Here is a 26,685-nt window from a genome sequence, read left to right on the forward strand (position 1 = left end):
ATAAAATGTTATTCTTTTATTTATGTTAAATAAAAACATGAGAAAATCCTTTTTTAAAAAGGGTCAGAATATTCCTTATGTCTCCAAACCAAGTCCATGGATGCAAAGAAATGCTGAGTTCTTGATACACTTTCATGTCATAATAACCAAAGGAGACAACACGGGCTCGAGTCTTTCAGCTGCCACTTAGGAAAGTCACATGCAGTATTTGGGAAAGCAAGGAACAGAACACAGGCATGAGTATTTTCTGGAAATACCTCCTGCCCTGGCAATGAACCTCAGTATCAAATAGTTTTGTTTTCTTTTTTGTGGTCCTGATAAATTTTTAAGCCACACATCCTACTGAACTTCAATGATACAATTTCTCACAATTCCAGAATTCTATTAATTGGCAGTACAGTTTACTTGGCCAATGTGGATAATCTTATAAATTTTAAAATTACATACAATAGAACACTATTGCAAATTTTGCCAGTAGAAACATGACCCCAAGGAACTGCCATTTCCAAAACATAACTGGGCACACATTTACAATGCACCTGCTAGGTTTTGAATTCATTGGTCATTTCTGATCTACCCTAAAGACTATACTTGAATCTCTGAAAACAAATGCTAGATTCATGATTTCTATACCCACATACTCCATAAATCCATCGCAAACCCTACAGTCTGACTTAGCTTAACGGCAAATGATTCATCCAACAGGCCATGGTATGTTCACAATTCTTCAATCTTATTCAGGTTGTAAAGACGTTTTTCTACCAGTGGAGTCACTAAGAATTTCTCTGTTAGAGAAAGCATCATTTTCACCTTTGGCACACTGCCAAGATGATACTTTACTACAGAATTTATGAAACTACAATTTAGTAACTTGCAGGCTTTATTAAAAGAAAAACAAAAACAAAGAATAATTTAATATAACCCTATGTCCCAAAACTTTCTAGTTTTTTTTTTTTTTTTTTTTTTTTTAGTGCAAGAAATGCTGCATCATTGAAGCACTTGAGAATTACCATGAAATCTAACAAAAAATGTCATCAACTCAGGAGTAATAATAAAAAAGAGAAACAACCAGAGAGGCACACAGATTGTTGTTTTTTTAAAAGGATTTTTATACTATATTAAAAAACCACAAAATAAAAAAGGGATCAATCAACATGTATCTTAGAAGTCCTTCCAAGAGTCTTGGTATGCAACAGCCATGGAGGCTGTGACCTTTTTCCTTCTTTTCTCAGCCTGCAGTTCATTTAAGGATCACCGGAGATGACTCGTGCTCTAGTTCTTAAAATCAAACTTGTTCTGCCAAATCCAAGACCCTGAATTTGTCCAAATTGTAGAAACATGCTTTTACCACCCGTCCACCAAAATACCTCCCATTCAAGTCAACAACCGCTGAAAGGCAAACAAAAGACAGTTAATATAGGTATCCTATAAGATAAAGGTTTAACTTTAATTAAACAGTAACTTTACTTGTAAAGATTAAGGCTGTAAATTCAACTTTTTTATTCTTTAATATTTAGCTGTACAACTAACCTTTAATTGCTGATTCAACTCTCTCAAATTCTAAAAATATCCGTACTGCTTCATCATCAGGGGCACCAGGAATCTGGAAGAAAATGAGGGCGTGATAAGTAAAGGGATTTGAGATTGCATTGAATGAGTTTTCTCTTTTAAATGATTTCTCAGAGTGAATATTCTAACTATCATCATATACAGTCAAGTAGTTGTCAAATACCAAGGAAATAAGTATGATTTGTTCATCATCGAAAATGTACTGAATGCCTGTTTTTATGACAGGCATTGTTAGATGCCAGGAACACAGGGCTAGGCAGTGTCTGACCTCATAAAGGCCCTGTGCCAGCTGATGATGTAAACAAATAATTATGTGGTCAACAAACAGCAATAGGATAAAGAAACAGAGGAAGCAGAGCTTTCAGATTAAAAAGGTTGGTGCTCTAGCAGCCTTTCACGTCAGGTCTCATTTTGACTAGCTCTGTCTAGCTTTCCTAGCCCTCTGTAATTCCACCCACCTAAGCACTTCTGCTAATCCCCAAGGGGCCCATCCATTCCATTTTGGTAGTCCTGATCTTCACTGTCTCCTACGAGCCATTATCCCAATCAGAATACCCTTCCCTGAAAATCCCACCTGTTCAAAGCGCAGCCCATAACTGCTATTGCTCACAAGGCAGTCTCTATTTTTTTCACTGATGTAATCCTTTTCTCAACTCCTGAACTTAGTCAATACTACCTGGTCTAGTATTTGAATATCCTTTAGTTATTTTATATGTGTTTCTTTTGTGTTTCTTCAACTGAACACACCGAGAGAACAGAGCATGCTTCCTGTAATCCAAGTGCTCTCCGCACAGTGCAGTGCATGTGAGAGGCACTAAATACTCACCAAATGACTGAAACCAAAGGCATATCTAAGGAACTAAACTACTGAGCACACTAGAATCAAGGTCTTCAGTCATCATACTGATCCTCGATCATGAAGCATTCCTGTTTCTTCACCAAATAAAACTTGAAGTCATTGTCTTTATGTTTAAAACTGTAATAACTGAGCAAGATAACAAATAACCAATGCCTGTCACCTTCTGCAGTAAGAATGTTACTTACAGCATACCCTGTCCTGTTTGTAGAAAATGTTTTGTAATCTGCCAATTACAACTTGTGTTATAAACATCAAAAGAAAATGCTCTTACTTCAAATATCACACATTTTCCAACTTTGCCATATTTTTCACATTCTTCCTTGGTTTCAACTTCCAAGTCTTCATCCACCTCTCCCGCACCAACCATGTTCTTTAAACACAAAAATAAACAAATTCAAGTACCAAGTATAACTTACAAACACCTAGCAGAGGTATATAAATATGACTTAGTGATGGTAAATGTTCTCAATCCCAAATGACATACTGAAAAATTTCATCCCCAAGGTACCCAAAAGTTAGTATTTCTTAAAACAGTAAAACATTTATTAAGCCTATAAAGAGTTACAAAAGCATCTATGCAAGCACCAAAATGTATAAACTATCTGAAGCTCTAGCAATTTCAAATATTTAATTACTCACTGCAGTCTTCAACACTGTACTTAGCAAAGAGACTTACACATTAGTGAAAAATCTAAAATCAGCCTTACGTGGGACCTGCCCAAAGTATTATCTGCAGAAGTATCATTTTCAGTTTTAACTTTTAGGGGGAGCAGGGTAGGTTGGGGTGACACACACAAATCGAGGCAGGCGGACAGCTTGCCTTCCTCAGCTTCTTACCCTTAGTAGGACCACTTTAGTAGGACACTTCAGTATTTCAGTCAGCGGATTGGAATCTGACTTCTTGGATGCATCTGTATCAAAACATATCATTAGATGTGTTACAGAACTGAGTCCTACTTCTAATAATTAATTTAATTTCAATAGCGATCCCCACCATTTATGTCCTAGGCATCTACACAATTGGGTCTTTGAGTGAAAACACTGCCTTATCTGCAGTGAAAGCCTCCGCTTTGCTTTGCCATGTTTTTACAATAGCATCTGGATGTTTTGAAACCCCACCATCACCTGCAATTTTTGCTCATTTCACTTCCCAAAGGGCTGGCAGGGCATGTGAGTGATAATTCCTATAGGTGAGTTGACTTGCAGCAAACGTTCAAGGTCACGGGCCCAGGGGAATATGGAGTTACTAATCCAGCCACCGGCTGCCTTACTTCAGATAACCTCGTAAGTCGGAACGATTGTTGGTTTCTGGCACTCACCTGTCAGGCTTGTGATGTATCCTAAGCTGTGCATGAACAGGGCTGCCAGAAAAGTTTTCTTCTTTCTTTAACAAAGGAAGTTCAGCTAGGCTGACTCAGACTTAATTTCCCTGATTAAAATGCTAACATATGTTTGTCTCTTTCCTGAATTCCCTCAATACAGAACAGACTGTAAAAATTAAATGAAAATAAAACACCAACTAGGCATCGTTTACCAGGAGACTGCAACATAACATTAGATCTCGCAAAGCAAACAACCTGTAAGAGAATCAGAAATCACATCTATACCGAAAGGGCAAGAGGGAAAAGTAGAGACGACCTCTGAGATGGAGATAGCAGGTATATTCACTGCCACACTATATGGCTCTGTCCTTCATGCTCTAAACACATAACCAAGATTGCTTCCTGAGGACTATTCATTTTCTGCCCAAGTCTCTCACCATCTTTTCCTCCACAAGCCTTTATCTCTCTACCTCTGTTCTGAAAAAATAAAGATGAGCCTCAGGATTCCTGGTTTCACAAAACAGAAGTGGCAGTGCATCATATGATCAGGATGGCCTGTGTTCTAGTGATGGGAGGGCCAGCCCTCTCCCTCTGGCCACACTCGTCATTGTCCCCCTGCTGGCACATCAGGATCAAGACTGGCCATGTCTGATATGGATGGGGCCAGTCCTTTCCCTCTAGTCACACGCTTCCCTGGGGACACACCTTTCTCTGTGGCGTCGCCCACGATGATCTTGCCGCCACGCTTGCTGGTCTTCTCCACTGACAAGGCAGTGCTCAGGCCCTGCTCGTGCTTCCCCAAACCCTGGCCCTCCCGGAAGCCGTACTTCTGCATGATCTTGTGCGCCACCGTGCCCCTGGCAGGAGTAGAAGGGAAAGGACTCTTAGCCTTGACATCATCAACTGGAGATAGGTTGTATTTTTACATCACAACAACCTCCTTCTGGAGAGAGTGCATGCTCCACAGGGGTTTCAACAAAGTCACTCATTAACTAGGAGTGGGCTATTAGATGGAAGCTGTGGGGATGTGCAGCATGAAAGAAATAGAAAAAGCTATGACTAAAATCCAGAATATCCTGTTGTCTTGGAGGGAAAATGTCAGTTTCTCTGGTGGAGTCTCCTCAGGGCCCTGCTAGGAAACACAAGACCTTTTGTGTGCTCCGGACCTGCACTGCCACATAGCTTATGACCACAGTTTATTAAAAAGTGGCTATCAAAAAGTATGAAGTTTCATATAATGAAGATGATCCCATTTTCCTAAACAGCACAGGAGAGTTTCCAACGACAGACTATATAAATGAAAGAACGCTTAGAGATCACCTATTTAACAAATGAGAAATAAACGGTGGCCAAGATTAGCTGACTAGCTTAAGGGGTGGACTTAGAAGTAATGCAAGACGCCATATTAGAAATTATTTGTACAGGCTGGGTGCAGTTGCTCACACTTGTAATCCCAGCACTTTGGGAGGCCAAGGTGGGTGGATCACCTGAGGTCAGGAGTTCAAGACTAGCCTGGCCAACATGGTGTAACCTCATCTCTACTAAACATGTAAAAATTAGCTGGGCATGGTGGTGTGCACCTGTAGTCCCAGCTACTTGGCAGGCTGAGGCAGGAAAACTGCTTGAACCCAGGAGGCAGAGGTTGCAGTGAGGCGAGATCGCACCACTGCACTCAAGCCTGGGCGACAGAGTGAGACTCCATCTCAGAAAACAAATAAATTATTTGTACCGCTGTTAATGGTAGAGCTGAAACCGGACCCGACAACTCTCAGTCACTGCTTTCTGTAACAACCAAATGGCTCTCACACTGCGCTCTGAGGTGCAGCATGGGTGTGAAGGGCACCCCAACCCCATGACCACTGCTGCTTAGGGCTTAAGCCACAAAACCCCGCTTCAACTGGAACTGCACCTACATTACTTCCTGTATTTAAATTCCCTTAACATTTTCATTTGAACAAACCATTCTAGGGCTAAAAAGACCAGCAACTGCTGAATGGTACCATCTTGCATCTTTCCTAAGCACAAGTTAAAGATGTAACTCCTGGTTAAAAGCAAATTCAGTAAAAAGTCAGTTTTTATCATAAACAGGGAAAACAAAACAAAACCAAACCAAACCAGCTTCATGTGTGTCCAACCCTCCAGCACACAAAGCTTCCTGCAGCAACGGCCATGTCCTGTGTCTGCACCATCCAACATGGTCACCACTTGCATGTGGTCACTGAGCACTTGAAAGGAGACTAGTGAGTTTCAACCCCACTCGCTGTCTCACCGGCTGCATCTCTGCTACAGGCAGCAGCCGGCAGATGCAACACAGCACAGAACAAAGCCTTCGTGTGATACCGCTGCATGGGACAGCCGTTTCACAGGATCAAAGTCAACAACACAGAATATCCTCTTAACCAAAATGTTTGCCAAGCCCAGCACGGTTTAAAAAAACCCCCAAGCCCCACCTGAGCGTCAGCCTTACAGTCAAATTTTATATGCTGGCAAACAAATGTCTACTTGTAGTTAGAATGACCCCGAGTTTTTTAGACCAAAGGTTTAGAACCATGACCTCAAAGCAAATGGCCCACTTTATCGGGAAAAAAAAGGTATCACCTGCCGTTTGGAGATAGTAAGTCAGCTCTGATTCACATGAGCTATTTTATTTGCAAATGTTATGAAGGCAAATGTAAACATTAATCAGGTTCTGTGCCTGTCTAGAAAAATAATGTTCAACATCAAAATGAGTCAAAACTTCTACTGGGAGATTGCTGTTTTGAACAAGCCCCATCATTACACGGGAACACGCTCCACATGATTGGGCAGGCACTGTGTGACCTGCACACACCAAGAGTCTCCCCACAGCCTGAATGTCCTCAGTTTCAAACAAGCTGCATCTATTGAAAGGGCTATCAATGCTTCACACTGTCTCTCACGTCCTTAGATAAGAACATTAAATCATTACCCCATGTTAGCAAGGAACGAGTTGCTAGGTCCGGTTGGAGATCTCGGTCTGTCTTGTTCCTCGTACACTGGGGGAGGAATGGCTGCTTTGGAAGACTGTGATCGAGGTCTTGAGTCCTCTTCATAAGGAAAATCTCGGGGTACTATTGGAGAAAAATAAAGTAGGCTCACCAAAATACTACAGAAAACACTCTGAAACCTCACTTGTATCAATTATTTATCTTGAACAAATTTAACCTACTTTTTGGTTTACCACAAGGAGAAAAACACCATGTCAATTTTACAGCCTTTATATGACTTTTTTTAAAACCACAGAGGGAGGACACTACTTTCCTGATTCTAACTTTCCTTTTGCTATTTCTATCTCCTCAAACGTCCTTTTAATATCTTACTGAAATGTTATTTACCCTTTAAAATCTTCTTCAATGAATATTCTTGCCGGAAAGATCTTCTGTATGTTCTAAAGAGATACAATCTTTTAACTCCTGCAGTACCTTGGGTGCACCTGTCTAGACCTCGACCTCACTATATCTCATCAGCCTCACGGCCCACAAAGGTCTCCGAGGTTAGGGGCTACGCACTGGAGCGGTGGCTTCAACCCTAGTTAAATGAAAGTCAGCAGGACGCTTTAAGACCATCCAGATGCCTGAGCCCCACTCCCAGAGACTGGTTTCAATTGGGGTTTTTTGGTTGTTCATTGTTTTCACATAATAGGTATTTCATAACATCTTAGAAATTATCTTCTTTAAAAGATAAATAATTCAACAAGTTTTAAAAAGTACTATAAATGAGAACATCCGCTTGGGATAGTTTAAGTATGGTCCAATCCAGAGAATGGGAAAATGACCTAGATGATATTAAGAAGTCCAATCCCAGCCCCCAAATTCTAGAGCAGATCACTGCGAGAAGGAACAGTGGGTGAGGGTGTTTTGGCAACGCAATGACACGCAAACTCACCTGCACTGAAATGGAAAGAGAAGAAAAAATCTAATCAAGGAAGGCATTGCCACCTTGTGGAGGGTCATGAATATAACAGCCTCTAACTCCCTGAGTTACAGAACTGTAATGATCTGCTGTTTTAACTCCAAATGAATCTAACAACAAATAAGAAATGTTAATGAAATCAGAGTGAATTGCATAAAAAAGAGATGGATCCCACTGCATGAAATCCAAGCCTCACAGCCTGGCATAGAAAGGTCCCTGCAGGAGAGCACTGCATTCTGAGATCCAGGTGTGGCCTCAGGTGACAGAGCCAGGCAGGCTTGCAGGCCGTTTCCCTCTACACTCAGGAAACCTGGGGGCCCAAGCTGAGATCCCCCATGATTGGGTTAAAGACCTGTATCAGAATAAAAGAGGAAGAAACAGATCTACTTACACTCTTTGTCTTTCTCTACCAGAGAAGTGGGTGGGGCAATGGCAGCTCCGCCCATACCTGCAAAACCACAAATCCAAGCATTAAAGGAGGTTTCCGATGCCAGACTCCCAAAGGACTATGACACACCATATATCTATCACCCACCCCCCAAGATAAAACTAAAAAAGGAGGACCTGCTACTTCAGATGACCTTCTGCTACATATAAACAAACCTCTGATGCTAGGATTTAAAATGTAGAAAAGTGGCAACACTCCCTCAGATATGCAAAATTGTTCCTTCATAAAAGGAACTCAAGAGCCCCACAATGTAGTCTGCAAACGAATTTTAAGGCAAAACAATACAACCAAGAGAACCTGCAGTTACTTAAAAAGAGAGTAATGTAACTATTTACCAAGAGCAATACCCATCAGGCCCTTTATACACATGGCCTCGTTCAGGCTTCACAGACCTCTGAAGTAGATATTACTGCATCCAGTTTACAAATAAGAGAATGATCAGAGGGGAGTGAATCAATAGAAAGGGAGAAAACCCAGCTCCCGGTGTTGCCAAATCTCCCCCACCACACAGCACGCTCCTTTTCCAGGGTGCAAACCACTGGAACTAAACACACATTTGAAAGTATGGGTCCTTCTGGCTCCTGAAGAAACTGCTGCATGTTGTCACTATTCCTGGTGTATTTCCTGGACAACGAATGGTGAACACAAACAAACCAAAAGAGATAAGACAGATCTTTTCTATCTGGTATCCAACAACTGGAAGGAGAACACCAGTGGAGACCACAAGGAATTTTGCATTAGGTATAAGTCCTAACATACATGGATTACGTATACATAATATTACATAATACGTATGAAATAAAAACAAAATGTAAAACTTTAAAAATTGATTACAAAGTCATGCTGCATCAGCACAAAATGTTTGACAAAAGAAATTATTCTGGCTGGATGCAGTGGTTCACTCCTGTAATCCCAGCTACTTGGGAGGCTGAGGCAGAAGAATCATTTGAAACTGGGAGACGGAGGTTGCAGTGAGCTGAGATGGCACCACTGCACTCCAGCCTGGGCAACAGAGCAAGAGTGTCTCCAAAAAAAAAAAAAAAAAAAGGCCTGGTGCAGTGGGTCATACCTGTAATCCCAGGACTTTGGGAGGCTGAGGTGGGTGGATCACTTGAGGTCAGGAGTTTGAGACCAGCCTGGCAAACATGGTGAAACCCCATCTCTACTAAAAATGTAAAAATTAGATGGGTGTGGTGGCACACATCTGTAATCCCAGCTACTCTGGAGGCTGAGGCAAGAGAATTGCTAGAACCCAGGAGGTTGGAGGTTGTAGTGAGCCGAGATTGCACCACTGTACTCCTGCCTGGGCAACAGAGTGACTCCATCTCAAAAATAAATAAATAAATTCTTCTAAAGAATTATTCTAGAAATTATTCTAAAGCCAGTGTCCACGCATTTTGATTAACAGGACTGGACCATATAAAATCCTCAAGGAGAAGTATGAACCTGAGTAAAACCTTCTTCTATTTCTTTTGAAATACTTCTATGATCATTTTACTAACCTTGTCACTAGGACCTAGAGTGATTACGACTGTGAAAAGCAGATTAGCTCTAATAAGTTCAGTTAAAAAAATTCAGGGTGATTACTGGAAATCTGCTACTAATCACATTAAAATAAGAACATCAATCTGTTAACAACTATACATATAATGGGCATGCCACTACTTCCCTATCATGAGCTACAAGGTCAAAGTCTTCTCATCAAAGCTATCTAGTTCCTGCTGGTGTTTAAGAAAAAAACAAACGTCCTTAGTATGGAAAGCATGCCTCCTTATTAAAAAGGGCAGTCAATTTATAAGCTGGAAGAACGAGACCTACAAATATTCAACCTATATACTGAATTCCAAAACAAGTTAATAAAAACCAAACATTTGGGGATTAACTAAGATAGTGGATATGAAATGTGTCACAATGCCCAACACAGACACACACTCAATGTTAACTATGCTTCTCCCCTAAGAGAAACAACAGTGGATTCAGCATAGGCCAACCGGACTGTGCTGCAGGTAAAGACAGTGCAGGAATAGATTTTAAGCTAGTCCCAAAGTATCCAATAAATAAATGTTAGAAAGTGGTTGTGAAGCTCAAAGGAAAATACATATGAAAACCCAATATAAATTAAAACTGTTGCACAAATGTGTATTGCTGGGATTCCAGAAAGAAAATTACCCAAATCAATGTCAAATGAACTATTTCTCAAACTGAAAAGAAAAAGCACATAGTGGAATTGCACTTCCAGTATTTACACATGTTTAAGACATATTTGTTCACGCCTTACTTCTTTTCCTCCTCTCTCGCTCATAATCTTCATCTTCATCAGAATCTGGATCTGGTCTCCTTGCAAACCCACTTGCTTCATGTCTGTCTTTACGCCTTCTGTGATAACAAAGGAAATAAATGTTCATCACAGATGAACCAATCTAGAGACCCGAACCTGGGATGACTTCCTCTTGACCAGAAGATATCCAAATCCTTTCACAATCAACTACTAAGTTGCAGGGGTAGAGGGGGTAGGAAGCATAACTGGTAAAAGACTAAAGTAGATAAAGTATGAAAAGTGAGAAAAATTCAAGAGATAAAATGAACCAGTAAGTAAGTATATAAGAGCAACCAGCAAGAAAAAAATGTTCCTTGACATTGACCTCTTCCAATGTTAAAGCCTATCAACATAGTAATAGTTCAGTCATTTCAATCATCTATAACACTTTCACTCATGAATGATTCAATAAATGGGAAACAGTATATTAATATTTAATATGTTAACTATCTGATAGTTAATACTAAGTATTTTTAAAAAGAACTACAAATACATCCTACTACTCGTACTTTGCAAAAACATAAATAAAAGCTGCATATGAATTTTTAAAAATTCTACCTGGCTCAAAAATAGTAAAGTTAAGAAGAATATTTTAAGTACTTCAAATAGCTGTGATTTCACAAGTTGAGAATCCCTTATTCCAAATGCCTGGGACCAGAAGTGTTTCAAATTTTGGAATATTTGCATTACAATTACCGGTTCAGCATCCCTAAGCCAAAATCCCCCAATGCACATTTCCTTTGAGTGGCATGTTGGCATTCAAAAGATTTTGGAGCATTTCAGATTTCAGATTTTTGAATTAGGGATAGTCAACCTATAGCAGAGTATCAGAATAGAAAAAAATTTTCAACATCAGGTTCATAAGTTATTTTTCTAACAACTCACTCAAAATATACACTTTAGGGTCTTCAGTCTACAGGTGAAGTTTGCTGTGATTCTGAGATGTAACAGGTACAAATCGTAAAACAGTTTGATTCCTTGTAGTGACTGCTCAGATCACCCATGACAATTAACTTCAGCCTTACAGACAGCAGCGACGCTCATTCATTAACATTTTAATGAACATTTCAACTGTAAAATATCCCCAAATCCAAAGGAAGCCTTACTTTTCCCTTTCTTCTATTTCCTTTTGTCTTTCCAGCTCCCGCTGTCTCTGTCGTTCCTCTCTTTGGCGCTTCACTACTTTCTCATAATCATTAGGAAACATAGGGTCATATTCGTCAGCTAAGGGAATCAGAACTTCCCCTGCAGAAAACCCACTGGGAACAGGATCCTGAGGAAGGTAAAAACAGCAGTAAAAGTCATCTTTATATCTTACCAGTTTACTCACAGAATTAAGGTCAAAGCATATGGGAGATAAAAGGGCCTTGAACATCATCTAGCCCCCTCCTTTGTTTTATAGACAAAGAAAACAAATACCAGACAAGGCCACATGCCTAGTCAGGTGGCAGCGGAAACAGGACATAAAATTTCACCTCTTAGATTAGTACTATTTCTATAATACTCTATGGCATTTTTCCTGGAATTCCTAAATAAGCCACCACCAGCTAAAATATGTTACTAGTACTTTGAGTCAAAAAATTAGAATATTTATAGTAAAGCACTGAATACTTGTTTTTATAGATCTCTATGACAACTTAAAAAATAAAACAACCATGAACATCACAATCATTGTTGCAGTCATCATTTTAATAGAATAACTTCAGATTCTGATTACATGCAGATAACAATATATGGAGATCTTAGAAAGCATCTTCTTGGTCTTTTTAATCCTCTGAACACATGTCCCTTCCCAGGTAGGCCGCATTTCAGGCACTGAGTTTGACACAAGGGGATGTGATGTCCCTTCCAGCATCATAATTTTAAGGTTCACCAAAATCAGGTTTAGGTAACACTTTGTGTTTTCTCGTCTATACATTCAGAAACTTGGTCTACCCTTTGAAAGAAAGAGGTAGCCATGACAAAGAAATCAGCAAAACAAGAGAGGCAGAGCACAGCCAGTATACTAGGAAATAACATGAGTAGACACAGAACTTTACCCTAGGCTGGCAGCCTTGGTCTACACGTGGTGCTGGAAGCCCTGACCCAACTTTCCTAAACCTTCCCACACTTTCTCCTGTTAGTTTTCTTAGCATAATTCTTCGTTATTATCTGTAACAATAAGATGCCTTCTCTGGTTTTCAAAGACACCTCAAACAAGCACAGGTTAGGATTAGCGTCCTCCGCTTTTTTAAAACAAGGATTCATGTCCCTGAGCGCCCAGTCTGTACCTCTTACAGGAGGTACAATGTCCAACTGTATCAAAGGCAAGAAGGTCGTTTGTAAACGTGTTTCCTGCTTGAACACAGAACTGACAAAATCAAGACAGCTTACACACCATATTAACAGACCTAAATCTAACAGTTCCTGTGTTTCATGGTTCGGTTTGACATTTTGCACTATAAAACAAACACTTCATCATTTCCTTACAACGAAATATCAGGAAATGCTATGATCCAATGAATAAGGGCAATTAGGAAAATAACCATAATCACCTCCCAGGCCCTACCACTGGAAAACGTATTTAATGTAGGGCTCCTAAAGGTTAGTTATGCATTTGTATTCATTTTATAAAAGACATTTAAAAAATACAAAAGCATATGAAGATTTCTTTTCAGTTATTATTTAGAGAGAAAATGACAACCAGCCACTCAATTTATCTAACACAATTTATCTAACACAATTATCACGTGTCTAAGAGAACAAACTGTCAATATGAAGGTCTGACACTTCAAAATTTCAAAGAAAAAAACTTTTACATATAAACCCTGCTACGCTTAACAGTGAAATCAATCATCCTTTTCTAAATGCTGCAATGAATAAAGTGATTTGTTCAATTTAAAAAAATTAAAATGTTAATACCCTCAATGCTGACGGGGGAGGATGGGGTAAAATTCACCCTCATATGCCTGAGGTGATACTGTGCACCGCTGGGAGTAAACTGGTGCCAGAACAGATTGGCCATAAAAACGGCTGATATCTTAATGCCACCTCAGAAAATCTAAGAAAATAACCCTAATTACATAGAAACATCTCTGTAAAGATGTTCATTAGAGGGCTGGGTGCAGTGGCTCATGCCTGTAATCTCAGCACTTTGGGAGGCCAAGGCATGTGGATAGTCTGAGCTCAGGAGTTCAAAACCAGCCTGGGCAGTATGGTGAAACCTCATCTCTACAAAAAATTAGTAAGTGTGGTGGCATATGCCTGTGGTCCTAACTACTCAGTAGACCGAGGTGGAAGGATCGCTTGAGCCCAGGAGGAGGAGGTCGCAGTGAGCCATAATTGCACCACTGCTCTCCAGCGTGGTGACAGAGTAAGACCCTGTCTCAAAAATAAAAACCGCAAAAAGATGTTCACTAGGGTGGTATTTATAAAGGCAATGTAAAAGCAAATCTAGGTGGTTTTACAGTTAGGGAATACTTGAAAAAGCCTTACTCATTAAATAGGAGACTAATATTATAGGTACTAGAACCAATACACAATTACAGAAGAAACGATGAACGAGTTTTTTAATTAGATGTAGTAGGAATAAACTAGTATCAAATTAATGGGGGAATATGCTCAATGACTAGGAATCCGCAAAAAAACACCTCCACCGTGGGGTGCCTTCCCTCCTTAAGACTACCAGCGGTCAGGAACAGCACCCGCTCCCCTCAGAAAAGGATAACTCAAGGGTAAGCTGCAGCCACAGCCTGGCCCAGAACATAAGCTGAACAGGCAGCAGACGGAGCCCAACCCAGAACAGTGATGCGAAACAGACAGGCAGGAGTGTGCCCTTGGGGCTGCCCCAGCCTGATGCAGCCCTTCCCACAGGTGGTGGGGAGGACAGGCACGCAATGCTAAGAAACCGTCTTGATAGCACTATAATTAATCTTTTGGTCATTTTTCATCAAGCGGTTTTGTGCAATTCATCATGCTGTTTAAATGACCACAGTCATTATTTGAATGCCATCTGTGGAAAGATAAACGTATACTTAAATTGTGGGTATAATTTTAACTAGTTTATTCACTCATTTTATCTCATTCTGTCTAGTTTTAACTATGATTTTGAGTTATCCTTTTCCAGATCTTCTTCATCCTCAGTAACCCAATTTATAGTTGACCACGTTTGTTTTCATGCATATGTAAAATCACTGGAATCATAAAGGTTAGGGTGGTAAAAGTGGGTTTTAAAACCCCTTTCTCTGTTTCAATCCACAATAAATCAGTAAGTACTAACACTGTTTATGATAGCAAAAAATAGAAACAACCCATATATCCAGCATTAAAGGAATTAAATTATAGTCCATCTATACAAGGGAATACAGTGAAGCCATTAACGTGATCATACAGTCCTGTATTTTTTGACAGAGTCACAACGTATTAAGCAAGAAAAGCAAGTTAGCAGAAGGTGGAGTAGGCACAGAATGGAAAAATACTAAGTTTTTCACTTCCGGATTGTATGACTGAAGGTAATTTGTTTTTCTTTCTGCATATCTCTAGTTTTTGATTTTTCTACAACAAACTATTTTATTTCAAATAGATAAATTTTAAAATTGGCAAAACAAAAGTAAAAATTAGGTGGAAAATAATATTGACTTGGTTTCAAAGGCCTACTAAGGAGACAGTCTGTTAAGAGTAACTTATATGCAAAATAAGCCACATGGAAAACAGAAAAATGTATCAAGGTCACAGGCAAGAGCGGGCTTACCTTCAGCCCAGCTGCTACATGCGGTGGAGTGTCCACAATTTGCCGGTCATCTGAGGAGCCACCTCGCTTCAGGTCAATGACTGGGGCGAGGACTGTACTTTGTTTCGTCCTTTGGCTCTAAAATCATCAAAAACAAGGAAAACATACTGAAGTTTCAAATTAAAATTCACACTAAAGATTTTCTTTCTGGTCCCTGCAACAAACCTTTGAGATATGAGAAAACCATAATCTTAAAACAACAGCCTTTTAATTTATTAGTATAATCATATATTATTTTCTTCCGGCTTTTTCAAAAACACGAGATTTTCTCCATTTCTGTGAAAGGTTTACGGTAAACTTAGTCACTTTCAAAAGATACTTGGGGATGAGAGTTTTGTTCCCTCCTACTAGGATACAGAATCCTTCCTACCTCCTTTATTATGAATCTACAAAAAAAAGTTTTTAAAAGAAAACCATTTCTATACATTCAATTATTGTTAATGTTCTACCATACTTTCTTGGCCTTACACCTAAATTTTTTGCTAGACCATTTGAAAGTTGGAGACATGATGACATTTCACCCCAATCTCCTGAAACTGTGGACATTCTCCTGACAGATTACCACCCCTAATAAAATCACTAATTCCCATGTCATTTCCCATCCAGTTCACATTCAGATTCTCCAAGATATCCCCAAAATGTCCTTTAAACAGCTAATTTTTTGGAACCAGGATCCTACCAAAGTTCTTGAAATGCTTTTGGTTTTTAAGTGTCTTGATTGAGAACCGTCCCTATTCCCCATCATCATCACCATCATCTTCACCTCCTCTTCCTTTTTTTCATCTGACACTATCTTGTAAAATGCTGTTTGTTCTACATCTGTCTAATAACCACCTGGTTATTTAGTTCAGCTTGTTCCTCTACGCCTTGTAATTCCTGAAACCTGGAGGTTAAAGGCTTGATTGAATTCAGGGTAAATGAACAGTTCAGGCAGGAACACTTCCCAGGTGAGGCAGTGTGCCCCTTCCTGCATCACACAGCAGGCACACTGCGTCAGGCTGTCTAACAGCAATGCTAAGGTTGATCATATGGGTATGGTGGTAACCATTAGATCTTTTGATTAGAAAGGTTTATTTTTCTCTTTTGCAATTTAAAGTGTTACAAATTTTCATTACCACTATAAAAGGCACAAAATAAGCCTTCATCTCTCTTGAATATAACAATACTTATAAATTTAAGCAAACAAAATTTAATCCAATTAACAACTCACAAATATGAAAGTTTAAAGAACGGAAGGGGGATTTATTAGAATCACATATTTTCTTTCTTTTCTTTTTCTTGAGATGGAGTCTTGCTCTGTCGCCAGGCTGGAGTATAGTGGTTCGATCTCGGCTCACTGCAACCTCCGCCTCCCAGGTTGAAGCAATTCTTCTGTCTCAGCCTCCAGAGTAGCTGGGATTACAGGTGCACGCCACCACACTGGGCTAATATTTGTATTTTTATTAGAGACAGGGTTTCACCATGTTGGTCAGGCTGGTCTCAAACTCCTAAGATGATCCACCCGCCTTGGCCTCCCAAAGTGCTGAGATTACAGGTGTGAGCCACCACGCCCAGCCAGAATCACATATTTTCTATTATTATTATTTTCTATTCAATATAGAGTTGGCCCTCTGTTATCTACAGGTTCCACATCTAACCCCAGTCTGAAAATATTAAGAAAATACAACAATACAACAGAAAATACAAATAAAAAAACCAATATGGTATAACAACTTTTTACAGAGCATTTACATTGTGTTACGTATTGCAAGCAATCCAGAGATGATTTAAAATATGGGAGGATGTGTGTTAGTTATGTGCAAATACCACACCATTTTATATAAGGGACTTGGGCACTCTTGGATTTTGGTATGGGTGGGACAGGGGGGGTCCTCGAACCAATCCCCTGTGGACACCAAGAAACAACTCTGTATTTTTTCAAACGGAGATACAAATGAAACCACAGCTTCAAATTTTCTCTACCAAATAAATACCCTCACAGGTTTGGCTAGGCCAATCTAGTATTCTGAGTAACTAAACAGCCTAAGAGAATGTAATCTTCACTTCCCTTAAAAAAAAAAGCCCCACAAAACTAACCGTACACAGCAATCTCAAAAGTTTTATAAAGTTAGTAGAAATAACTTCACAAGCTACCTCAGGTTTTAAAAATCTATATGAGGCCGGGCACGGTGGCTCACATCTGCATCTTTCCTACAAAGCAAAAGTTACACAAAATCTACAAAGATTTTATAAATGTACTTTTAAAAAAATTAAAGAGAAAAACGAGGTTTTGCTAACCTTCCTTACATTTGGAATGAAAGCTTGTTTTAAAAAAACAAAAAATACTGGCATCCAAAAAATCTAAATTTGGTGATGAATTTAAAAAAGACAAAAAAACTCTCTACAATACTGAACAATCAAATGTAAGCACTTCCATGTAAGTATCTATTGATGTGGTAAAGGGAAAAGAAAAATGAGTAGAACTCTAAAAAAAAAAAAACCCGTGTATTGGCTGGGCACGGTGGCTCACGCCTGTAATCCCAGCACTTCGGGAGGCCAAGGCAGGCGGATCACGAGGTCAGGAGATTGAGACCATCCTGGTTAACACGGTGAAACCCCGCCTCTACTAAAAATACAAAAACTTAGCCGGGCGAGGCGGCGGGCGCCTGTAGTCCCAGCTACGCGGGAGGCTGAGGCAGGAGAATGGCGTGAACCCGGGAGGGAGGAGCCTGCAGTGAGCCGAGATCGCACCACTGCACTCCAGCCTGGGTGACAGAGCAAGACTCCGTCTCAAAAAAAAAAAAAAAAAGCCCACTCCTGGGGCTCCAGCCTGAACTACAGTTTAACAGAATATCAGGAGTATGGCTACAAAATTGAACAAGTTCTCACTCAATCTTAGACCTCCACTACTTAAGTTTGAAAACCAGTGTCACTGCTGGTTCAGAGTACTGTTTTGTTTGTTTGTTTGTTTTTGAATCTTGGTCTGTCGCTCAGGCTGGAGTGCAGTGGCATGATCTCGGCTCACTGCAAGCTCCGCCTCCTGGGTTCACGCCATTCTCCTGCCTCAGCCTCCCGAGTAGCTGGGACTACAGGCGCCCACCACCGCGCCCACGGTGTTTCACCTTGTTAGCCAGGATGGTCTCGATCTCCTGACCTCGTGATCCGCCTGCCTTGGCCTCCCAAAGTGCTGGGATTACAGGTGTGAGCCACCGCGCCCAGCCCCCACAGAGTACTGTTTTTCTTCATTCCTACCCCATGAAATGTTCCTATTCCCAGAAGCCAGGAGTAGCAAAGCGGCCTTAAACTCCTCATTCCTCTCCCCCTACAAATGCTTAACACCATTTACCCAATACAAAGGCAGAAGAGCAAGCTGAAACCAAATTCCTTGTCATCCTAATGAGGAACCTGCTCTGGAGGCCTCTGCTCTCATGCTCTGGGCTTGTCTTTACCTTTGCCTGAGTGAGAGCTGCCTTCTTCACCTGAAGCTGAGACTGCAGAAGTTTGAAGTTTTTGGACCAGCCTTCTGTTTTTGAGTCACTGGTCTCCACTCCTAGGTCATCGTACAGGGACATCTTTTCTTCAGTTTAATGCTGAAAGGCAAAAGGGGTGGGGATTAAAGAATGCACAATTCAATAAAGGCTTTTCATGTTAAAGTAAGTATCATGAAATTTTAGAGGTAAAAGGTCCAGGACCTTTCAGCAACAGAGGCCCAGGCTCCTGGTACCATTAATGTAGGGCTCTTCCTGATACATGAAGCTACACCATGGATTATTTTTAAAATAAGCCTCTAGAATTCATTTTTCCATCTATAAGATCATGCAGTCAAGTGATCCATGAGTGAAATCCTTCAATGCTGGGGCACATAATGAGGTAAGAATTGGGACATTATTAATTACATATATCCAATTTTTAAACAATTCTATTTATGTCAGTGCCAAAAAGTAGAACCCTTACAAAAACACAAATTAGCAGGTTGATGTAGCACAACTAGCTACCCTTTTATAAAGAAAAAATTTAAACATACTCTTAGGGAAAAAAATGACAGAAATGATCTCTTAGATGTGATTTTGTCAATTACAATTATCAAGGGGGGGGCAGACCGGTTAAATCTTAAATACTCTGATTTCCTCATATCGCACCAAGTGGAAATTTGTCATCTTTAATGATAGCGATTACAAAGAGACAATCAACAATCTGCATGTGAAGAGCAACACACAGCTTCCGTGTAGAACAGAGGAAAACGCGGAAACAAAAAACACCAGGCGCAAAGTATGACACGCAATGCAGCATCGGCAGCAGGTCCCCATGAAAGCCCAGCACTGCACAGACACGGACGCTTGGGTTTAGTGAATCAATCCACCCAAGGCCACAGCGGAAGCCCCTTCCAATCCAGCCAGGCCAACTCCAGAGCCCTCGCCAGTGAACCCCAACTGCCACTTTTTAAAAGAACTCAACATACTGAAACCCACCAACATAGCTTACTTCTTCAAATAAGAAATCAATTTCACAGATAGAAAGAGAACACAATTTAAACAGAAACCCACAAATTGCAAGTAAATGCTTAGCACAGTAGTTCCCAATTTATGGACAAATAAGTCTGTCAGTTCCCAGGGGGCCCGTAGAGCATTTTCCCATGGAAACCGTGTTATCAAAAAGCCTAATTTGCTTGTGTTCTGTGGCTCAGAAGAGAAGGAAAATATTTAACACATACCCTCCTCCTTAGGTCTGATTCGGCAAGCATTTCTCTTGAAGGTACTCTCACTTCTCAGCTCCCCCATTACCAGGATTCTAAGACCCTGCCACCCCAACACCTTAGCCAATGTTGGTACAACACTGTGTGGAGCGGGGGACGGAGTGCACACCAACTTCTGTTCCCTCAGAAGAACTGCCCTGGTCTTAAGTACAGTAACTCCCTGCCTGAAGTCAGCACCCCAGAAAACTGTTACCACTTTTTAGTTTCTTCCATTCCTTCATACGTGAACCCTCAGATTAACTAAAACCTCTCTATTTTGATTTTTAAATGAAAGGTCCCCGCAAGGCCACAGAGAAGCAGGGAAAGCAGACTGTCCAGGGGTATTGATGGCCGACTGCTCAAACGAATCACATAAGAATGAAGGGATGGTCGGGCACGGTGGCTCATGCCTGTAATCCCAGCACTTTGGGGGGCATAGGTGGGCGGATCACTTGAGGTCAGGAGTTAGAGATCAGCCTGGCCAACACGGTGAAACCCTGTCTCTATTAAAAATACAAAAATTAGCTGGGCATGGTGGCGGGCACCTGTAATCCCAGCTACTCGGGAGCGTGAGGCATGAGAATCGCCTGAACCTGGGAGGCGGATGTTGCAGTAAGCCAAGATCGCGCCACTGCACTCCAGCCTGGGTGACAGATGGAGACTCCGCCAAAAAAAAAAAAAAAAGAAAGAAAAGAAAAGAAAAGAATGAAGGGATGCTGGGATGCAGACAGACTCTCCTCCTGATTGGTGTCTTCAGTGCCAAACTGCACTTTTTCAGGAACTTGGGGATGTCTCATGACAGGCCTGAAGCACTGAGGCCAAATCAAGAAAAAATAATGAACTCCATTCCTTAAGAAATATGGCTGAAATATAACCATGTCCTCAAAGTCTTGGAGGGAATCCCCTGATGTCCACTTCAGAGCCTAGTTTAATAACTCTGAACTCCAAGAAAACCTAGATCCAGTTTGTTTTGTTCACTGCTCTATCCCCAGGCTAAGATCAATATCCAACCTACAGCTAAATAGGAAATGAGGCCAAACTGCAGTTTATACTCCATTTGCGAAGCCCTCTCAATTAGAAATTTCTGGCCAACAATCACCGGCAAGAAGGAAGAACACTGCACCAAATAGCTTTTGAGGCTTTTGTACACTTTTCTTCCAGCTTACCCGAACTCAAAACTCATTGTTCCTATCTAGATACATACCCTTAAATTTTAATCTAAACAAACTCAAAACAGAGCAACAGCACAGAAAAACCATGCTGAGTGTCCAGCTTAGCACTATGGCTCCCAAACACACTTCTTCAGAAATGACCATGCACCTTTCAACTAACTTAGTTTAATCTTTTGAGCCCTCTTCATCCAATTGGTCACCAAACCAAAGCCTATTGAACTACCGGTTCCTCTGTTCCTTCTTTATTCCTTAAAATGGAAGGGGAATACTAACACATTCTGACAAATAAACAATGCGACTTCCTGGGAAATCACAAACACAAAGATAAATCAAAATTTGTTTGCAACTCAAACTGAACTCTAGATATTTGCTTTTCTCAATACAGACTATCTCCAGTATGAAAATCTGAAATCCTTCAAAACCTAAAACGTTCGGAGCAACAACATGACCCCAAAGTAGAACATTCCACACCAGGCCGGGTGCGGTGTCTCGCAGCTGTAATACCAGCACTTCGGGAGGCTGAGGCGGGTGGATCACGAGGTCAGGAGATCGAGACCATCCTCGCTAACACGGTGAAACCCTGTCTCTACTAAAAATACAAAAACAAAATTAGCCGGGCATGGTGGCGGGTGCCTGTAGTCCCAGCTACTCAGGAGGCTGAGGTGGGAGAATGGCGTGAACCCGGGAGGCAGAGCTTGCGGTGAGCCGAGATCGCACCACTGCACTCCAGCCTGGGTGACAGAGTGAGACCCGTCTCAAAAAAAAAAAAAAATTCCACACTTGACTTCATGTGATAGGTCACAGTCAAAAACGCAGTGAAATCTTTTTGCATGCATAAAATTATTACAAGTATGACATATATTGCATATTCAGGCTACGTGTAGAAAGTATGTATGAAGCATAAATGAATTTTGTGTTTAGACATGGGTCGCATCCTCCAGATATCTCATTATGTATATGCAGGCATTCTAAAAATCTAAAAATATCAAAAATCTGAAGTACTTCTGGTCCCAAGCATTTTGGGTAAGGGATACTCAACCCATTTCTCTTTATAACTTGAGAACTTTACCAAAAGTGTTTATGAATACGTTAGTGCCACCAGAAACGGGTTAACCAAATGCCCATTAAACTTCGAGGGGAAAGATTCACTTATTTATTTTTGCATCTACAATTTCTGTCATACAGCAGGCATTTAATAAGCTTTATTAAAATACTAATAATGGGCTGGGTGAGGTGGCTCATGCCTGTAATCCCAGCACTTTGGGAGACCGAGGCGGGCGGATCATTTGAGGTCAGGAGTTTGAGACCAGCCTGGCCAACATGGTGAAACCCCGTCTCTATTAAAAATACAAAACTAGTCGGGTGTGGTGGTGCACACCTGTAGTCCTGTCCCAGCTGAGACAGGAGGGTGAGATAGGAGAATCGCTTGAACCTGGGAGGCGGAGGTCGTAGTGAGCCGAGATCGCACCACTGCACTCCAGCCTGGATGATAGGGCGAGACTCTGTCTCAAAAAAATAAAATAAAAAATAAATAGGCAAAAAGGCAGCACTGGGGAATAAGGGAAGGAGGTAACACCCAGGAAGGGAGGCAACACTCCTCATCCTCCCCAGAAGAGTCAACTCTGATGAAAAGAGTTCTCTAAACTTTGGGGTTAAAAATCAAGCAGTATACTAGATCTCAGCTGCCAACAATTCTTCCATCAATAGATTCAATATTTAGCAAAAATTCAATAGCGCATTAATGAGATTTTATGAGACCACACATCTCCTCTGATTCCATGTCATTTAAGATGGCTGACTGACAATTCCAGTTGATTTGCTGCATTGCGCAAAAGTTTCAGAAATCATTAGGCAGCAAATCTCATGTTCATTTAAAGGTCCTCATTTCTCTTCTCAAACCTGCAAAACACTTTAAATATTAGAAACTGATGTCATCTTACCAGCACCTGTTAGTTTTCTGTAACACTGAGCTTATAAAATCAAATCTCTGCATCACAGCAAATGCAAAAGAGCTTTCTTCGTTTTTCGCATTTTCACTGAACTTTAAGTTCACAGAATGGGATTAATCATAGTAACATCACACTCTCATCCATCCACACACGTATTACCTGCTTTTGTTTAATTATTATAATGCTGCAAGCACCTATGAATTCACCACCCAAAACAAGACAGGATCTAGACTAAGAAACCACACTCAACCATACTACTCCCCCAACCCATTCATGTAATTTCCCCGGAATCCTCGTCTCATTATTTCCTTGCTTTCCTCCTTTTATGTTAATTTTATTTACAGTTTTAGTTAATCTATTCCTTAAAAAGTGTGTATTCTTTATTTTAGCTATATTAAACATTTATGAATATACAATAGTTTATTCATTAATTCTCCCCACCGCAACTACTGAAATGTAACAAGGACATAAATAAGGCTGCCAAGACCCAAACTTACCCTAATTAACGTTGACATATTACTTAGACAACATAACACATTTATTTCATTAGGTCTGCTGCCAGGTAACAAAAAGTTGTACTTTGTAACACCTGGATATACCATAAGAAGCCAGGATCAAAAGTAAATACAAATTGCTGGTTTTTATAACTTTAAAACATTTGCTATTTCCTTCCTTTTTGTGGCAACACTTCCCTTTGAGCAACCCACGTTTCATATATGCTACATTTTTTCTTAGGAAACATAACAAACATGGTTCTGCCAGAAGGAAGAATGGTGAGCTTTCAAGATTCCACCCAAGCTGGAAAGTGTTTTTTTAAAACATGTGCAACTGGCAGGAAAAAGAACATGGAAGAGTCTTCTCAGAAGCACCCCACCTACTTATCTTTCAAGTGCATCTCAGAAGCCTTTAGTGACTATTGCCCCCACATAAAACTAACTCCCCCCAACTGGTTTCCTCAAGCATACTCAGATCACAGCAACCTTGGCAAGTTATGCTGCCTATTGTTTCACACACCGGTTTCTTCCTGCAGTGTAAGCCCCCTAAGGGCAGGGCTGTTTTTTATGTTCAGTTTTGTTTCTCTAGCTCAGCACCATGCTTGAACACTGTAAGTGGCTCTATTAATATTTTTAAAATGTGTTAGTGAATGGATGAAAAACGTTAGTGCACCTATTTAAATCACATTATTATGAAACAGTGAGATCTGCAGATCTGCTTTTTAAGCACATAACTTATGATAAGTAGGATAAAATTGAAATTGTAAACCATAATTAAGGAGAGAAAAACTACCACCACCACACAATCAATAATGAGTCAAGGTCTGAGCTCTGAGCACCTAAAGAGGCAGGCTTGTTAGGAAGAAATATTTCTATCACTAAATAGATATTCATGCATCATAAAACAAAGCATGCCTCTTTGAAGCCTAAAGAATATGGCAAGACCGGGCCCGGTGGCTCACGCCTGTAATCCCAGCACTTTGGGAGGCCGAGGCAAGAGGATCACCTGAGATCAGGAGTTCGAGACCAGCCTGGCCAACATGGTGAAACCCCGTCTCTACTGAAAATACAAAAATTGGCCGAGCATGGTTGCGAGCACCTGTAATTCCAGCTACTCAGGAGGTTGAGGCCGGAGAACCATTTGAACCCGCCAAGTGGAGGTTGCAGTGGGCCGACTTTCACCACTGCACTCCAGCCTGGACGATAGAGTAAGACTGTCTCAGGAGAAAAAAGAATATATATATATATATGGCAAATATACCCGGAAAGGAACAGGAGGGGTGGTGCAGTTTGGTGTCCGCAAAAAATACAGCTAAAAAAGCATCTACCTCAAGTATAAGATCCACCATGACTTTCTAAAGAATTAAAAAAAAATTTTTCCCATACCTCCATCTGACACCCTTGTCAGTTTAATCGTTCCATTCAATCTCACACTCTGCTGTTACCAAAATGTCATAGGCTAGTATTGCAAACACAGTCCACTACAGTCACCTGTAATTTAGGCGAATAAGAGAACTTCCTTCACTGTTGACTATTATGAAAGGTTTGAGAAATGACTAGCCTGGGATCATCTGTTCCCTGCTGGGGGGAGGTCTGAAAAATTCATATGCAGGGGAGAACGGGAAGGTAATTTAAAACAAACCAGGTAAAAAGAACTCTACTTTAAATAAAGTTGCATTTGGAAGTGTACAACAATTCTCTCAAGAGCCTCCAGAAAGGAGGCAGAGCTCCACAATCGCACAACCTGCTCTGTTACAAACTGGACAGCACGCAGCACCTTGCTTAACTAACTCTAAAAATAAAGCCCTCTCGTTTAGCTCACTAAACTGTTAACCCATATTCCCTAAAAGTCGTCATTACGATCAAAATGTCTGCAGCCTTTATCAATAAAAATGTGGAAACTGTGTTGCATCCTTTTAAAAACTCCATCTGCTGCGGGGAGCCAGTGCACATCTACCGTCTATTTGAGTATATGCGAATCTTGCCCTTATCTAGAATATCCTATTTCCCATCCATATGCCTGGCTCTAGCAAAATAAGGACCCTCAATGGCGCTCCTTTACTGCTTCTCAAGAAACCTCCATGTTCTGATCTGACTACTCCTGGAAACACAGCACCCCCTCCTCAAACCTTTCTCTCTGCCTTACCTGCAGTTTCCAGAACGCACGTTCTGGAACAGAAGCATGACCTCCTCTCTCAAGAGAGGTCCTTCCAGACCCCACTTGCGTTTCTCAAACCAACCCGGGCCTGGGTTTTCACGCCTGCTTTCCTAGAAACCAAACCCCTGCAAGCAGGGGCAGAACCTCATTCCACCTGCATTCTCCGATCATTACACATCCTCTGGGCAAGAGGCGAAGCTCAAAGACTGCTTGGGGTCGGACGTGAGCGCTGAAACACCGCTCAAACTGCACGAGCCGAGGCGACGCCGGGGTTAGGGCTGCATTCCTGTCCTGGGGAGCTCCGGAGTCTGGGAGCCAACGTCTGCACTCTCAGTTCTGAGACCCGGGGAGGAACCGGCTCCTTTCTCTGAGCCCCAGAGAGGGGCGACTGTGCGGGGCCAGGGGGTACACGCTACGGGCTACTGGGTTCTGGTGACCAGACAACTTCGTCAGGATGCGGTGCACGAGGCGGAGGAGAAACGCTCTTCCGAACCAAAGAGCCCGAGGCAGACAGGAGGAGGAGGAGGAGGAAGGGAAGAGGGAGAAGGTCAGGGCCCAGGTCACCAGAGGCGGCGACGGGCGGAGGGTCCCGGGCCGCAGCCGCGCGGAGAGACCAGGGCCCGCCGCGGGGACTGAGACCCTTGGAGGCTCGGGCTGCGCTGGCCCGGCCTCCGCCCCTCGCGACGGGCCTAAAGCCGCGGCCTTGCGTCTAGCGCCTCCCGGGAAGGCGCGCCCGCCTCAGGTCCCGCCAGGCCGCCCACCCGGGGCCGCCGGGGCGCGACTTACCCGGCCCGCCCGGCCGACTCTGCCCATGAGCCGCGGCGGCGGCAGCGCGGAGCCGGGCGGCACTCCGCGGAAACCCGCCGGCGGCAGGAGGCCTCGGCGGCGCCCACCCTCCGCTGAGTCCTCTGGGCGCTCGGCGGCGCGGGGTCACGGAGCGCGGGCTGCCGGGAGAGCGTGCCCGCGCCTGCGCCGCGCCTGCGCCTGC

The 26,685-nt window shown here is 41.8% G+C and overlaps 1 protein-coding gene across 1 annotated transcript; it reads right to left on the minus strand.

Annotated features, from left to right (window-relative positions):
* Nucleotides 1-26,685, minus strand: RBM17 (RNA binding motif protein 17). The gene is made up of 12 exons (XM_030819347.1): nt 26,484-26,685; nt 18,642-18,782; nt 15,175-15,291; nt 11,552-11,718; nt 10,407-10,504; nt 8,072-8,128; nt 6,698-6,839; nt 4,456-4,607; nt 3,266-3,339; nt 2,700-2,798; nt 1,531-1,603; nt 1-1,389 (listed from the first exon to the last, which is right to left on the minus strand). The coding sequence occupies exons 2-12, from the start codon at nt 18,762-18,764 to the stop codon at nt 1,286-1,288; spliced, it is 1,206 nt and encodes a 401-aa protein (XP_030675207.1). The 5' UTR covers nt 18,765-18,782; nt 26,484-26,685; the 3' UTR covers nt 1-1,285.

Source organism: Nomascus leucogenys, chromosome 9 (assembly GCF_006542625.1).
Source record: "Nomascus leucogenys isolate Asia chromosome 9, Asia_NLE_v1, whole genome shotgun sequence".
NCBI classification, from domain to species: domain Eukaryota; kingdom Metazoa; phylum Chordata; class Mammalia; order Primates; family Hylobatidae; genus Nomascus; species Nomascus leucogenys.

Bases quoted from the DNA above. Each gene is read 5' to 3' on its own strand.
- RBM17 (XM_030819347.1), bottom strand. From the start codon at position 18,764: ATGTCCCTGTACGATGACCTAGGAGTGGAGACCAGTGACTCAAAAACA. The intron at 15,292-18,641 runs GTAAAGACAAGC...TGATGATTTTAG, and splicing joins CAGCTCTCACTCAGGCAAAG to AGCCAAAGGACGAAACAAAG. The intron at 10,505-11,551 runs GTAAGGCTTCCT...TTGTTATCACAG, and splicing joins GAAATAGAAGAAAGGGAAAA to AAGGCGTAAAGACAGACATG.